The sequence below is a fragment of the Sturnira hondurensis genome, unplaced genomic scaffold (genome assembly GCF_014824575.4).
Source record: "Sturnira hondurensis isolate 20B ecotype Veracruz unplaced genomic scaffold, ASM1482457v3 Scaffold0011192, whole genome shotgun sequence".
Classification (NCBI taxonomy): Eukaryota; Metazoa; Chordata; class Mammalia; order Chiroptera; family Phyllostomidae; genus Sturnira; species Sturnira hondurensis.
Genome location: NW_028083823.1, coordinates 1,045,838 through 1,063,380, shown reverse-complemented (window position 1 = coordinate 1,063,380; position 17,543 = coordinate 1,045,838). Strand labels below are relative to the sequence as shown.

Genomic DNA, 17,543 nt, shown 5'->3' with positions numbered 1-17,543 from the left:
TCAGCTATTTCTGTGCCACATATAGGCACGTGAAATTATTTTTATGAAATTTCTCATGGGCATATCTACATATACAGATGGCATAGCTCTTTTCTCTCTCAGGTCTTACTAATAATTTGCCCCTTCTGTTGTGCCTTTAATTTTATATTCTTAAGGTTGTTAACTTTGCATTCTACTTTTAAAAATTATTTATTTTTGTAATTACAGTTGATGTATAATAATTACATTTTATTTTTTAACTGTAGCTCATTTTTTGGTGGTTCACCTATTATTAATTCTAAAACTACAAAACTAATAAACAGCATTTACATTGTTATAACCTTATATTATGTCATATAGTAATATGTAGTAATTTATATTTTTTAACTTCGAGCTGAGTTGTGTGCCAAGTTTATTTTTCCTTCTCCATGTATCTAATGTCATGACTATACCACTAAAGAATATTCCTAGAGTGATTTTTTTAACTCTCATCAAATGATTTTACCATGACCTCAAGAAACCCAACTCTCTATCACTTGACTTATTTATTCAAGTTCCTTTATTTCCTGGAAATCTTTCTAAAACACTCCTTTCTCCCACTTCTATCTGGAATAGCTGCCCAGCTTGAAATACTGGAACATTCTTTCTCTCCTCTCCTGGGTTAAAGCTCTTGCTTTGGAAATATTTCCTGGTTCATTTCAGATTACTTCCTCATTTTAAAAAATACATCCTCAAATGATTTTTCAAGAGTTGTGGGAGATTAATTTTAGTGTATCTAAATATCTGGAAATGCTTGAGAGTTCCAGTTGCTCCATGTCCTCACCAACACTGACACTTGTGAATCTGAGCTGTATTGGTTAATGAGGTAGCAGTGCCTTGTGATATTAACTTGCATTTTCCCAATGGCTAGTGATATTAAGAATTTTTCATGTTTATTGACAATTTAGATATGTTTTGTCATGAACTGACTGTTCAGGTGTTTTACTGATTTTCAATTTTTTGCCTCTTTGTTATAGATCTGTACAAGGTCTGTATATATTCAGAATATGAATCCTTTATGAATACATATATTATAAATATCAGTCTGTGGTATTTATTTTGTTCTAGCTTGTGACTTGTCTTTTCACTTTCTTAAATTTTTTAGTGAACAGAAGTTTCTAATTTTATAAAGTCCTCTTTAATTTTTTTCTTTTATGGTTAGTGTTCATTTTATACTGCTTATGAAATCTTTGCCTACCTCCAAGATCATAAATACAGTGTACATTTTATTCTAGAAGTTATATTTGTTACCTTTCCCATTCAGGTCACTTAGGTCTATGCTAATCTCTGATTTTTGAGGTGTGGTGTGAGGTAGAGAGATGAAGGTTTGTATCACGCCATATGGATCTATAATTGCTCAACATCATTTATAGAAAAACCATCCTTTTCCTCAACTTAATTGCAATGGCACATTTGATATAAATCAAGTATGTATATATATGATATATAATCTTGAATATGCTCATATAAAATCTTAATTTCTTCAGGTCAGTTCACCATCTTTTTTTATTGTTGACATTATTACATATGTCCCCCATTTCCCTTCTGCCCCCCTCCATCCAGCCCCGCCCCCGACCTCTTGAATTAGAAGTGTCTGCATTTTTATTACCTAACTGAATCTCTCTTTTCCATGTGACTTGTGGTTTTCATGACTGTTAATCAGGGCTGTGGGTTTTTTTCTAAATGTGAGGCATGTTTTGAATTCATTTGGACAGTTTAATCTCTACTTAGACAAGAGCTCATAGTTTTCTGTTGACTCAAGCAATCAACACCACCTGCAACAGACCTTTATCCAGCAGGCCGGTCAGAACTTCCTCATTTCTTAAAATAACTAACTGTGTTTTCAAATACCATTAAGAAAGCAGAACATTTAAAATTATTGGTAAACTCTGTATTTTTCATTTACCACATTTGAGGAATTGTTTTTAGAAGAATAAAGCTTTATTCTTTTAATGCCTTAAATATTATGTAATTTTATTCCCCTGTTTTAAAAGCAATTTAAATCTTTATATTTATCTCTAATTTGTAAACAAATTTTCCTTCTTTATGCACAATCTACACAAGTTTTCTTTTCCTCCCAAAATGTGGACATTCCTGTGCTGGAAATAGATGGACTACTTATACAAAACTTACAAAAATTAGACATAACTAATAATACAAAACTTCAGTCATCTGGGAATACCCTGAAATGAGTCACTGTCAATGTGCACACTTTTCAGACAACTAAAGATTTACCTAATAAACATAGGCAAAAATTAACCATTGTGCATGAATATTTTAGCTGACTTAACATGATTTAGCCCTTTAGTGAATGGACCACCACTGCCATTACACATGTTATCGTGCTCAATGGGAAGCTCTAATTAATAGTCTCAGTCCTCTAGGTTTTGGCCAGCACACCAACCAGAGAAAAAGTAGTATATATAGTGTTTGTTGAATAAATCTATGAATAAATGAATGAATGAAGAAATGTATTATAATGATGTTGTTAAGTTCTGTTGACATATATGGAGCTCTTTTTCTTTGCATTAATGACCAAAGACTGCTATGCCTCTGAGATTTTTTAATATGTTTACAGTGTTTACTTATGTGCCCTTTCTTTAGGTTCTCACACGTCACTTGTAACCACTGTGTATATATATCTACCTCTAGTAATTCTCATTTCTTTTAATTTGGCATTTCTCATCAACAATGAATTGTGCACCAAGACCACTAACTTTGTTATGACAAGTATTAAAATGCTCTGAGTTAATTTCTTTTTTAAAAGATTTTATTTATTTATTTTTTATAGAGAGGGGAAGGGAAGGAGAAAAGGAAGGAGAGAAACACCAATGTGTGGTTGCCTTTCAAGCACCTCCTACTGGGGACCTGGCCCACAACCCAAGCATGTGCCCTGACTGGGAATCAAACTGGCAACCCTCTGGCTCTCAGGTCCATGCTCAATCCACTGAGCTATACCAGCCAGGGCAGCTCTGAGTGAATTTCTGATGAGGCATGCCAGAGTTTAATGTACTACTGCTTGTGGATTTTGGGTTTATTTTGATTGCTTGGACACTTCCTCCTGCCATCATTCCCTGTTTTTACTTCTATGTCAGAGTAAGATAGTCAAATAAGTCACTTCTACATGGATGGAGCAACATGCTAGTTATTTGAGTAGAATTATCTGAAGTAAATTACCTGATATATTCTAGATGGCAACACCTTTGTGCTCTGTGAGCCTGGGGACATTTAAAACAAGTATGACTCCAAATAAGTCATGAGAATTCAGAAAATATAGTGCCTTCCTCATAAGAAAGCTAATATGTTCTTCACAGAAATCCTCAGAAAAGCTTGCCATGTAATATAAGCATAAGTATAATCAACTACAACTCTCATCCTGGACACTTCATCTGTTTCGATTTTTGATATCACTTAAGTAAGTAGCTTTATTGTGTAACAAATACCCTGAAGTTAATGGTTCAAAACAAGAACTGTTTATAATATCCCATGTATCTATAGGTCATCTGGGTGATTCTGTGTTTGTGAGCTAGGTTCACTTAGCATCTGCAGTCAGCTGTGGGTTGCCTAAGGAGTTCAGTTCATCTTGGGCTATTTCATATGCCTGGTGTCATGGCTGGTACTATGAGGCTGACTGCTCTTCTCTACATGCTTCATCCCTCAAGCAAGCTAGCCTGGGCATACTGTGATAAAAAAAAAAAGGCAGACGAGTAAAAGACATGGCAAAAGCATGCCAGGTTTCTTGAGGCCTGGACTGTAACTCACACAACATCACTTTTGCTGCATTATATTGGTCTGTGCAAATTGAAAGAATAATCCAGATTCAAGGGGTGAGCAAATAAATCCCTTTCGTTGGAAGAAATTGCAGAGTCACATTGCAGGGGACACATACAGATAGAAGTAAAAAACTGGTGGCAAATTGCAATCAATTTTAACATTATGCATGTTCTCAAATAGAATAGATGTACTTTTATTTTTTACTGTTTTTATTAAATTTATTGGGGTGGTGTTGGTTAATAATAATCACTCAATTCATTTTATTTTAATGTCTTCTACTTTGTTTTGTTCCCTTTAGTTAATGCTGATACTATCTGTTTATGTTTCACTTTTTCCCCCTCCTTCACTCTTTGATATGCAATATGTTAAAGAGGAAGATTTCTCAAAATGCACTTTTATGTCTTCGAAATGGAAAGTAAAATTTGCTGACTATTTTCTATAAAGGAAAAGAGCACAAAAATATGCATTTTAAAGGGTGTTTTACAACCTACTTCCATTGCGACTTGGACATGGTCAAACACACATTGCCTTTCATCTCAGTAAAGTCATAGGCACAGTTACCCTAGTTGAATGAAACACTGAGAAATAAATGCAACAGGAAGTTCACAACACAAATGTCTGAGTTTAATATTTTGGCTGTGAGTGATGCAGAGCCTCAAATGCAAAAACAGGATGATCATACAGCTGACCTTCAATAGCTAGATCTGGAATAACTACCATGTCAATAATGTGACCTGGTAGTTTTTAGCCAATATTTGCACATTAACCATGCCCAGGAGATGTTTAGATGGAATAATTTTTTTTCCTTACCAACAAATGCAAAGAATTCTGAAATCTCTCCGGAAGAACAAGGGAAACTCATTCCTCAGGCCATGATTTTTTTCCCACCTGACTTGAAAGAGTGATGTTTAGCTTTTTCTATGCAAGAAGCATTGTTTAGAAATCAAGTGATGTAATGTAATGGTATATTTGAAGGTTACTTAATATTCTAATGTAATTCTAAAATTAAAATATATTTCAATATTCATTTTTATATAAATCAGTTCTACTGAATTTGTAGCAGTCTTCTCTAAAGGATGAGGTTTCAGAATATAATACTTAGGGCTGTTTCCAAAAGGCAGATGGGTACAATTTCTCTCAGAATAAGATAAAGAAATCAACTTATAGTGGCCACTATTCATGTACAATATTTCTTAGTAATTCCTCTTGTTCACAAAACAGTATATATAAGGATTTAGTTTTTTTTTCTTATACGTTACAGTATCCCAATGCCTTGAAAATTGCTAATCTATTAGTACTAACTGGAACATCCAATAGTTTAGACTAGTGCATTCCCCAACCACCACAACAAGATAAAAAAAAGAGTATAGTTCTAAAAGAATCTCAGGCCACCTGGTTAATCTTTTGTAAATTTTTAGAAATCTATAAAGTTCAGATTTTTTAGCCTTTTCCAACAATTTGTTTTTTTTACCCAACAACATTTACAGTTGAGAAATTCTGTCCTTTTATAACTTCTTTCTCATGCAATTTTATTTTTAAAACACACATACGAATGCACATGCACACCTATGCTATGGCCAATAACTGACCATTCCCTGCCAGATAGAAATCATTTTAAAATAAAATAAATATTTTAAAAGTAAAAAGGGAATGGACTCACATGAATAAGTATAAAAGACACATGGACAATAACTAAGGGTGGGGGGTGGAAAGGGGAGGGAGGCGGGGAGCATGGGGTGGGGGGCGGGCAGGGTTGGGATTATAAGACAGAAACCTGTACTTGAACAAGAATTAAATAAAAATTATATTAAAAAAAGTAAATATATTAAATATTATTGAGTCCCCCTAGAGCCTTCTTTTCTCCAGTCAAATAATTCCACTTCTTTATAGGTCCTATCTTATCTTAATTTAAAAGTAAAAATTAGGGCACACAGAATGAATGGTGGGGCAGGAGAACCCAGCTTCCCTGTTCTCCCACAAAGATCAATGATTGGACACTATTCACAACAAAAACAGCTGTGAGAAACCTCTACAGTTCACATAGGACCTTTTAATAACACTGTGAAACAAACAAAAGAACTGAGAATAAGCACACAGAAGAGAAGGAAATAAATTCATGTTACCTGCATCATCCCATCCCCCAAGCTGGCATTGTTCAGCAGCAAGAAGAAATTTCCTAGCCAGAAAGAGTTCCCTTCACCAGAAAAGGGAGACTGGATGAGTAATCAGCTTCCCAAGCTTCTTGGGAAACTGTACAAAGATCCCACTTTAGTTTCATCCCACACATACCTGCAAAGTAGAAAGGTGGTAAGCCAGCTAGGAACAAGGAAGAAAAGTACAGGCCATTATTAGCAGACACATAGCAGAAGTGTTCATCATTCAGCGTTCTGCTCTGCATAAAATCTAGGCATATTTCACCACCAATGAAGCCAACAGCCAGCACAATTGCTGCAGACGCCCTGCAGATTTCTCCACCTTTTGTCCCATACCAGCCACCTGAGTCTCTCCCTTTTCTCTTACCCCCACCACTCCCACTGGAGCCCTAGACCCGCACCTGCTGCCACTGAGGTCTCTATAGCTGGGCAAGTATAAAATGCCAGCTTCCAGAGTCCCTCTCCACCCCCACCAGAGCCCAGGAACCATACTCACAGCCAGCTCAGGCTTCTGTGGCTGCAGATGTGCAAGATACCAACTATGTACTTATATAACATTGGCCTGCTGCCAGTCATTAGCTTCCACTGTAGCCCATAAGCACTGGGGAGAGTGTGCAGCCATGGATGGGTGCTTCAAAATCCAGGGCCCCCACAACTGTTTGTGAGCCCATTTCAAGCCCTGCCACCATCACTGGCTGACACTACCATGCCCACCTATAGCTAGCCCCTCCAGCTTTGCACCTGCGCACCCTTAGTCCAAACCCACCAACAGCCTCCACTACAGTGTGCTAGTCCAGAGTGATAGTGTGCAGCTACAGGAAACCATGTCAATAGTCAGGTCTTCTGCAGCTGCTAGTGAGTCTATAGTTGTTCCCTGCCTTGTTATCTGCCCTGGCCCTCATGACCATGAGGATGTCTTCAACTGGCCCTGTTACGTAGTCACTTGGAGCTGGCTCTCCACAGCCAAGTGTGTGCACACCACCAGGTCTGGCAACCACCACTGCCTACTGTTACCCACAGCTAATAGAGCTGGAGGTACCATTTAGAACTCCAATAGCTCTTGCAGCCACTGCAGACTCCTTGTTTTGATCACCAAGGACCACACAAATTTTGATACTGTGGACCCCAGAAGCATGAGCTGAAGAAACATCAAACTTCTTCAGAACTGGTGCTGCCATATACCACCACACTTGGCACCCTGCACCACTAAACTCAGGGTCACAACATAATCTAGTGTGTTGCCACCCTCAGATGAAAGGCTTCTTTTAGTGAACTCGGTCCATAAAGTCAGAAAGAGGTGATTGCTTCTTCAAATGGGCAGACTCCTATGTATGGTTACAGGGATCATAAAGAATCAGAAAAACATGTCTCCATCAAAGGAATACAGTGAAGCTTCAGTATCTGGCCCCAATGAAATGGAGATCCAAGAATTACCCAACAAAAAATTCAAAATAATTGTTCTACAAATGTTCAGAGAGCTAGAAGAGAACATGGATAAACAATTTAATGATATGAGGAAAACATTACAAGAACTAAATTAGAAGTTCAAAAAAGATACAGAAAAAATGAAAACAAATGGAAATTTAGGAACTGAAGAAGACAATGAATGAATTAAAGAATTCAATATAATGCTTCAACAGCAGACTTAAGCAAGTAGAAGACAGAATCAGTGAGCTAAAATATAGTATGTATATGATATTTTATGTAAGCCCCATGGGCACCACAATGCAAAACTATACAATACATACACAAAAGATAAAAAGAACAGAATTAAAGCATACCACTATGGCAAATCATCCATTTGCAAAGGAAGGAACAAGGAAGGAAGAAAAGAAAAATGAACTATGTAATTGTCAGAAAACAATTTAGAAGTTGGCAATAGTAAGTCCTTACCTATCAATAATATCTCTAAATATTAATGGATTGGCTCCTCCAATCAAAAGGCATAGAGTGGCTGGGAGGATTTTGAAAAAATAAGACTGGATTAAATGCTGCCTACAAGGGATTCACTCCAGCTTTAAGGACAAACATAGACTCAAAGTTAAGGGATGAAAAAAGATACTCTATGCAAATAAAAACCAAAAGACAATAGGGGTAGCTGTACTTGTACCAGAAAAAATAGATAATAAGCCAAATATGGTAATAAGAAACAAAAAATCATTAAAAATGATAAGGGAGTCAATTAGTCAAGAAGATATAATAAAATAAGCATACATGCACTGAACATTGGATCCCTTAAATAAATTAAACATGTACTAACAGATATGAAAGGAGAAATAGACAACAATAAAATAATATATATGGAAATTCAATATCCTGTTCTCAACAATGGATAGATCATCCACACAGAAAATCCAGACAGATCATCCAGAGAGGAAATGTTGAACTTGAACTACACCTTAGACTAAATGAAAATAACAGACATATACCAAACATTCCATCCAACAGCAGGACAATACACATTCTTCTCAAGTACACTCAGAATATTCTCCAGGATAGGTAAAAAAAATAGGTTACAAAACAAGTCTTATCAAATTTAAGAAGATTGAAATCGCAAGTATCTGACTACAGAGATATGTAACCAGAAGCCCATAACAGGAGGAATCTGGGAAATTCACAAATGTCTGGAGATTAAATGACATGCTCCTGACCAATTGGGTCAAAAATAGAAATCCAAAGAAAAATAAAAAAAACTCAAACAAACCAAAATAAAGCACAACATTAACATAATAAAGGCCATATATGACAAGCCCACAACTAACACCTACTAAATGGTAAAAATTTGAAAACTTTTCCTCTAAGATCAGGAACAAGACAAAGTTGTTAACTCTCATCACTCCTATTTGACATTATACTGGAAGTTCTAATCACAGCAATTGGGCAAGAAGAAGAAATAAAAGATATAAATCAAAAAGCAAAAAGTAAATTTGTCTTTGTTTGCAGATGATATGATTTTATATGCTAAAATGATTGGGTGAAAGGCTATTGGAGAAAATGATATTTACATGGTCACAAAATATTTCCCAAATGTTACTTACTAGTTGCAAGAGTAAAAAAGTACCTTACATTTATAACAGAGAAATTTGGTGATTAAACTTTATACCACCAATAACAGGGCAAACTGCTAATACCTACCTCTGAACACAATGCAGTAAGGATGCAGCATCACCTATACATGACTGTATACTAAATGAGAGTTTGTATCAGTATTAAATTCCTTGGGCTAGTTCATTGCATTGTAGTTATATAGGTGAAAGTTATTGTTTAGAAAAACCATTATTTGGTGAGTTATCATGTTTTATGCTTCAAATATCTTACAATTTTATTTATCATTTATACTTCAGTAGAGATGAAAAAATTAAAAAAAAATAAAAGTAAAAATTACCATAAATTGGGTTACTCAGTGTTTTTTGAAAATCAAGGAAGGATTCTCACTTTATTTTTTAAAGATTTTATTTATTTTATTTTTAGATAGGGGGAAGGGAGGGAGAAAAAGAGGGAGAGAAACAGTGTGTGATTGCCTCTCACACACCTGCTGCTGGGGACCTGGTCTGCAACCCAGGCATGTGCCCTGCCTGGGAATCTAACCAGCAACCTTTTGGTTCATAGGCTGGCAGTTAATTCACTGAGCCACACCAACCAGGGATGATCAATGTTTCTACACCAACATAACATGATGCTAGATGGCCTAAATCAGACATTTATGCTACCACTTTTACCCAGCTATTCTTAGTATATAATCCATACCTAGCACAATAGCTTTGAAAATATCCTTGGTTACTTATACTTTCTCTAATTTGCTAGTATAGTATAAAGAACATGGCCTTCTTGCCAGAAGTATGTGGATTTAGCATTGACACAGTCACCCAGTAGTTTAGGATAGTTCATGCCTAACATTTATCCTCTCTTGGCTTCAGTTTTTTTTAATCAACATGATTGGGCTAAAATGGCTACCTTTCAGTGTCCTACAGGATTAGCTGAAGTGTGTGTAATATGTTTGGCTTAGTAGAAAGTGTTTACTAAATATTAGCTATTTCTATTATTGACACTTGTTTCAGGTAATGTCCTTTTCCAATGTGACAGCATTTAGTGACTCCCACAGGAAGATATGCCTATGCCTCTATCCATTTCCTATACACTGGGGATTGTAATTGGTTGACTCATTTAGAACAATTGCCAATATAGAACCCTAGTGTATAGGAAATGAGTCAACCATGAATATATACTCACAATCTGACTTGATGACACCTAATTGCATAGTTAGAACCACAAGAGGAAATGAAAAAAAAAGAGGTCTTATGGGCTTCTTTGGCTGTGAAATTCTGTCCACAGTGTGAAATACTTCTTTGTCCTTTATACCAATGATGTGAGGGTCACCAGGACATTAGCACAGAACTCAGTATTCAGTTTTCCTTTACCAATTCATAAATTGTGCAGTGTCATACACAAAAACACATAAAATGGAGCATGTCATCTACAAAAACACAGGGAATCTCAACTCCACTGGGGCAGAAAAAAATCTTTGCTATATGAACCCACCCTTTAATAGAGAGATCAACAGCAGACACCAAAAGACTTCATTAATTTTAATAGTTGAGCATAGTTTTAATAGTTCTTCCTAAGAATTATCTCCCAGGGACCCCCAGGACATTAACATACCACACCTACAAGTATTCAAATTTCATAAATGCAATATTGCAAAAGCAGGAGAACTAAGAAAAACCTTTAGGGCCTTGCAATGAAAACAAATGCTGAGCAAATTCTCTCAGTTCTTGTTACTAAATGCTAAATATTAAATGCTAAAAATGCTTAAAAAGCTATGCTGACAGCTTGGGAGAAGCATGAAGAAGGAAGTTCTCAAAATGACAAGCACTTTTACACTTGTTTTTTTTTTTCATATTATAACCAGGATGACACAGGACATATTTATTTATTTTGGTAACCATGTTGATATCAAAGGGAGACAACCCTTTGTTGGTGCCAAAGAGTGAAACATTGTCAGAACAACAAATGGAGTTGGTTTTATTTATGGCAAAATAGGTTAGTAAGGGCCAAGATTCCCAGACTCCTTATAACTGTGCTTCCTATAACTTTACTCATACTTTGGTGTCAAGAACAGAAACTAGGAATACAGAGCCAGTCACTGTAATAGCACAACAAAATTTGTGCTATTACAGTGAATGAACTGATGTGAATGTGAACTGATGTTCATTCAAGTGAATAAACTGATACTTGGCATGCAGTGTGAACAGGCTGGACCTAAGCTTCTCTAAGTGGAAACCTTTCTGGAACATTTTGAGGAGGTGACATCCAGCGTCAAGCCTGACTTGTCAGTGCCCTGGCCATCATGAGAACCCAAAAGAAAAACTGGGTTCTTAACAAGTTTATCTCAGCCCTCTGAATATGCCTACTCTATCAAAATTTGCAACCAGAATTTCAGATTTGATATCATACATAACCAAAATGAAATAAATATGTGTATGCCTCCTTCAGTTACATTCACTACATACAAGACTTTAAGTCTGGGGTAGAAACTGAGTGATGCAAGACCCCTTTTCCCTACACTAGCCTTTCACCTTTTTAGCTTTCTCTCACTCTCCTTCTATTCTCTTGCCTCCTTCCTGCCCCTTTCTTCCAAACCTAGTCTTATGCCCTTCCCCCTGCTTCTTCTCTTTCTTCCTCATTACTGAAGTTGAATAATTCTAAATATCGTAGCTCCAGAGGATTGGGCCAATAAAGCTGTCGTGAGCTCCCAGAAATAAGAGGAGCTGTGAGAAAAAGAAGACTGTTTCTGGTCATATTGACAGTTATTTAGAGACTCTTTTGAACTCATAGGTATTGAGAACATTCTATTGAGTGGGATTTCAATACCTACACCGTAATCTGGGAATTTTAGTTTCTAGGATATAAATTTCAAGATGATAATGATGATAAAATAATAAACCATTAGTCACACAATAAGATCCAATTTTTATGCACAAGTATTCAAATAAAATAAGGAGGGATATTATTTAAAGCAGATGGGCCTATCAGATACATATTTGTCACAGTTCTTAGTTTTGAATTCACAAGTGCTAGCTGGAAGAAACTGCTTCAGTTAGTAAATCAGTCTGCATCTCTTTCATAGCACAGAGAGCAAGACTGGAGGAGCCAGCCAGAGTTATGATAGGAGGTCAGTTCTCTGCTTGCATCTCCCTTTTCTCCAGAGCAACCTAATGGTTACTGTCCTTAGCCTCTTCCCTACCCTCAGGAGCATCAGGTACTGTTGGCCTGTAAGTGTAACAGAAGTTATTTCCTTAGATGCTTCTGTTAAATGCTTTAAATTAATTCTACCCTGGCCTTGCATGGTTCTAAATGTCTTTTCATTCATTCAACAAATTTTCATTGAGTATCCATTCTTTTCCAAGCATGATTATAAAGTTAGATAATACATTAATTCCAGTTAGTCTAATACTTTTTTGTAAGAATAATCTCTGACACAATTAATATGATGTATTGATAAACTGCAGTATGCTTACAATGTCAATCCTGTCACTATTAAGTGTTAAATCACTTTCAGCATATGTATCTCTTAACTATTTGGAAAATTTCCATCCATATGACAATAATAAGAACAAAGATGATACAAAATCGAAAATGAAAATAAACTTTCTAATTTGCTTCTTCTTTTGAGGAGTATACAAACCCATTTTCAGGCCACATGGTATTGTGGGGACACTACCAAACATGGAGTCAGATGACCTAGATGTATCTCTGCTTCATAGCCTTTGGGAAGTTACTTTACCATTTTGAGTCCCCAATTTTTTACCCTAAAAACAGTCTGGGAGTTCTTGCCCTACCTTTCTCTGGCATGACTGATAGAAAAAAATGAAATAATGTTTGCAAAAGTGCTCTGAAAATCATAAAGCCCCATTCAAATGCAGATTATCACTAACAAACAATCCTTGGGCAAAAGGTCACATTAGAGTTTCTTTTTCTCCATTTTTAAAAGGGGCGGGGACTTACATTACCAACTAGCATTATTTGGGCATTTGGCAGCATAAGCCACATTTATTTCCTCATGAAACAGACCAATTAGAAGTTTTCCTTATTGAAGATGAAATGCACTCCCCGTGGGCCAGACTCAGAGTTGGAGATGCTTTGTTTACTGAGGGTTTCAGCCAAGGCTTCAGGTCCGCAGAGGAAAACTCCTATTCGGGTACTTTTGGGGGGAAAAGAAAGAAAAAAAAGACAGTTTCAGGCTTTGCAATGCCATAGATTACATAGCATGCAGTGGGGATTTCCAAATGATTTTAGGCCCCAGGGCATAGAACCCTTTGCTTCTTTGTGTTTCCCACAAATGGCTGACTTCAGATTGCCCTGTGGGATAGTTGCTCAACCTTGTTTGTGAGAGCAGAAGGATACTTCAAATGTCAGTTCACTTCCCTGGAAAATTATGTTCAAGCAAGGTTTATGGAAACTTTGAGGATTCACTACAGAAAATATGGTGGTGAATTTGTGACTCTGTGGACTACTTCTTTTCAGGGCTATACTCTCCCAACGCTCCTGGTGTCCTGAAATCAGGAACAAATCTGCTTTAGATGTACTAACTCTGCCCACAGCTTGGTGTGGCTTTATCCTTCTACAGTTTAGAGTCTGAAGCCCTGCTTCTCAGGGTGTGGGTCCAGGCTAGTTAACAGTGCAGATTCTTGGGCCTCACCCCATACCTACCAAAATCAGTGTGTTTTGAAGAGATCTATGAAGTGATTTATATGCTCATTAAAGTGTGAGAAGCAATTGCCTAAAGGGTATATTTGGGGGGATTTTTTGAGATTATTATGCATTCTAGCAAGATAAAGAATCCCCTCAAAGTTTCCTGGTGGCTAAAGCTAAAGTGAGGGCAGAAAGGACCTTGGGATGTGTGTCAGCCGAAAATGGGGACGGAGTCTCTTTAATAACAAGTATAAAATGTATTGAATTAAAAGAAGTAGATACACTGGTGAAATTTAAAAGATGAACGAAAAGAACTGAGTTATGGTCCTCCTTGGGAGGAGCAAGATTCAGAAAGCCTGAGGTGGAAGCCTGAGAATCTTTGTTTCTGAAAGTCTCCAGGGAATTTTGATGTGACTAAAAGATTCCTCTTTAAATTAGAGAAATGTAGACTGTTTCATCAGGTGTAAATATAGGAATCTAGGTATTGTCATTTTCAGAATACACAAATCTAGCCATATTCAGGAGCTCCTACTTTTAAGCAGACCACAAACCTCAAGAACACTTTGAACAGGGGATGACTTACTTTGGATGTTGGCTCGCAATTGTCTTGAACTCATTATCCCAGTTGGGCCGTCCATACAAAGTCTTCTGTTTCAAGCCTGTGATAACATCTTTCTCCTCATCATGGTGCACAGCAAAATGATTGGCCTGCAGGAAAGGAAATAAATTCAGAAAAAAGAGACATGCTGTAAAAATACTTAGATATATTTACATATCTCACTACCTGCCCACTCTAACCATATAAATATTTGGGGCAAGGCATGCTGAAGGGTAGAAGACAAAAAAGATGAATGAACTAGATCTCTTCATGCAATTTATAATGTAGAAAGTCAGACCTTGAAGTAGCAACATGAATAATTGTATTTGTAGAATAGGATAAGATGTGTGCTATGGAAGAGACCCAAACATCTCAAATATAGCAAAGAAAGGAGTTGGGATGGGAAAATACAAGAATGTTTCAGAGTGGCACCATTTGATCCAAGCTTTGAAGTGTGGGTAGGATTTAATTGTCTCACCTGCTTTTCTTTCAGCTTTATATCTCATCTTCTATAAGACTTTCTCTCCTCATGCAAATATACCTCTACTACCACTGCTTTAGGAGAATCACTAAGAATTAAAACAACCATAGACTAAAATGCACTCATATTTTGGTAACATAATGAGACATCAAATCAAGCCTAAAGCTAGTTTGTGTACGTATGTGTGTGTAAGTAGTCACCTATTGATTTCTGCTACCATTCTAGGGAGCCTCAGTTTGAACAACAGATACTTTTCACAAAAGTGGTTCATTACATTTATTCAAAAATTAACTCAGATTTTAAATCCATTGGACAGGAGATAAGTGAGGATAAGAAGGGTGGTTACTCTGGTTTAACAATCCTGTAGAGACTAGTTTTGCAAAGCAAAATACTTATTTTGAAATATAAATACATTTCCTATTAACTGTATCTGACTTTTTAAGTATTAAAACTGCAAAGCAATTTATATGTTATCGATTTTTTCTTGGTTTCATTTTTATAAAATATTTTTTGTTGCTGTTTTGTTTTAAATTGCAGAAGTCGAAACTTGAAATCACTTTTCTGGAGTAGCAACTTTCATGGTCATGTGTCCTTGGCACATTTGCTACAAGCCTCTTCTAAGACTTGGAGAATCTATGCTAACCAATATGCCAAAACCCAAATGAGAAAAAGTCAGTTTTCTCAGGTATGAGATGCTTGGGAAAGATCTGAGGAGCCACTGAGAGCCACTGAGGAGGAGCCACTGAGACACTGGTCAGGAATAGGCGAAGACTCTTGTTATAGGTCTTCTCTCAGAGTGCCAGCTTATGCTGCTTCCATGCAAATCATTAATGTTTGCTTATTTACAACTTGAAATTAACTTGTCTCAGAGTTTCTGAGTCATGCAGAGCTAGATAATTTTTTTGTTGTGGGGGTTGTTTTTTTGAATTATAGGATGTTTACATTGCTAAATATCTCTGGAGAGATGGGATATACATATACATAATATACACACATATATACACATACATATGCACTATATATCACCTTTTAAAGACATATTTTGATGTATTTCCAAATGATAATAGCAATCTACTGGGAGCTGTTAAGAGTCCAGCTCTGGAGCAGTCTTACTCTGCTAATTACTCATTAGATGCCTTTGGGACAAATGACCTTACTTGCTCTGGGCCTTGGTTTCCTCATCTATAAAATGTGAATAATAATATTGGTTACTTAATAGAGTTGTTGTGAGGATTGAAACAGACAAACTATATAAATACTGAGAACAGTACCTGGCAAATAGTGTATGCTTAATAACTCTGAGCAACTTAATATTATTTAATACTACCTTTAAAATGTATTGTGTGTATTATGAAACATGCATAAACATAAAACTAAAGGGATATACAGTATATGCATGTATATATGTTTGGCACCACTGGTAGGGGCATTGCTCTAATAAGATCAAAGTCATGGCTTTTATTCACTGTTGGCTCCTTAGTTTTCATCTGTCCCACAGGTAACAACTTTAAATCTAATATTAACCATCTGATTATGATGGTGATATTGAGTGAAAGTGGATAGGCTGAATCACTGGAATCTATCAACTATTTTTAGTAAAAACACTGCATGAAACTCTCCAACAGCTAAGGGAAAGTCAGTAAGCCCTGGGCTCTGTGGGAAGGACCTGAAGCTTTGCTTTGGCTCTTGTCCTCACCTGTGACTCATCCCAGCCGGTGAGGTATATGTTATAGCTGAGGAAACCAGCATTGTTTCTCTCTTGCATCTGGGTCTCCAGCAGCTGCAGCAAGTCAGCAAACCACTCAAAGGCATGTGTGTCTCGGCACAGCCAGTAGAAGTAGATCTAAAAGAGGATGGATCATAAAGCAGATTATATTTAAATAGGACCTGTTAGCATTAACACAGGTATTTCTTTCCTCTCCCCAACTGTTTTCTTGCTGCTCAGAAGGTCTGAAAACAGGTTTTCAGAAAGCTCTAGACATTCGACAAACTAGTAAACATGAACTTGCTCTGGCCTTCACATTGGCAAGGCAGTAAGTAAGTAAGCTTATATATTATGCCAATAATGTATGCCAGTTAAGTTTTAAGAATATCTTTAATACACTATAAGTTTGTTTGTTAGAAAAGTCAATATACCTTGGACTTGATCTATACACATTCAAAGGAATTTGGGAATGTTTATTATGGCCTGAAAAATATATTGTTTAGAAAAAATTAGCCTACAAGTTTCTCTCTGGGTCTGCTCTTGCCACCCCCCCCACCCCCAGAATTCCTGGCTTCCTTTGTACCTCCTCGGAGAAAAACCACTGGGATCTAGACTAGCAGTGTCTGCCACAAGACTACCTCCCCACCTGTTACTGTCATACATTCCTGAGTTCCTAGAGAAAAAAGTAGTTCTACTCACACCTACCTCACATAGAAAAGAGGAAAAAGGGACAATGGAAAGTCATAGTAAGTTTAGTGTTCCTATTACAGGTAATCTCTGCAGGTATTAGAATGTCTCAAGTCTTGTTAAAGGTGTCCTTTATCAGACAATGAAACCGAATTTACATGGCACAAAAAATCTCAGGGAATTTATTCTGAAGAGATATGTATAAGAAAGTAATAGTTACACAAAAGACATGTCTCATGTCCTCTTCCCTCAACAAAAGCATTGGGGAGCTGAAAATGAAATCGATCTTGATCTCTAACCTAGGATGATAGAAAAAATATTCTATATGCTCTCAATGGAACATGAAGCAATCATTAAGATGAGTACTATAAAGCCTGTGACAACACTGAAAATCACTGTTTTCAGAAAATCAGGGCATAAAATTGCACATCCTCA

General features: G+C 36.6%; 1 protein-coding gene across 1 annotated transcript in view; it reads right to left on the bottom strand.

The window, feature by feature from the left end:
• Positions 1 to 11,159: 11,159 nt before the first annotated feature.
• CYBB (cytochrome b-245 beta chain) overlaps positions 11,160 to 17,543 on the bottom strand; it is a 31,139-nt gene continuing 24,755 nt past the window's right edge. Inside the window, exons 11-13 of the mRNA XM_037059557.1 lie at positions 16,413 to 16,559; positions 14,221 to 14,345; positions 11,160 to 13,146 (exon numbers count right to left, since the gene is read on the bottom strand). Of these exons, the coding sequence (XP_036915452.1) occupies positions 13,020 to 13,146; positions 14,221 to 14,345; positions 16,413 to 16,559 (399 nt within the window). The 3' untranslated portion in view covers positions 11,160 to 13,019. The remainder of the gene's footprint in view (positions 13,147 to 14,220; positions 14,346 to 16,412; positions 16,560 to 17,543) is intronic.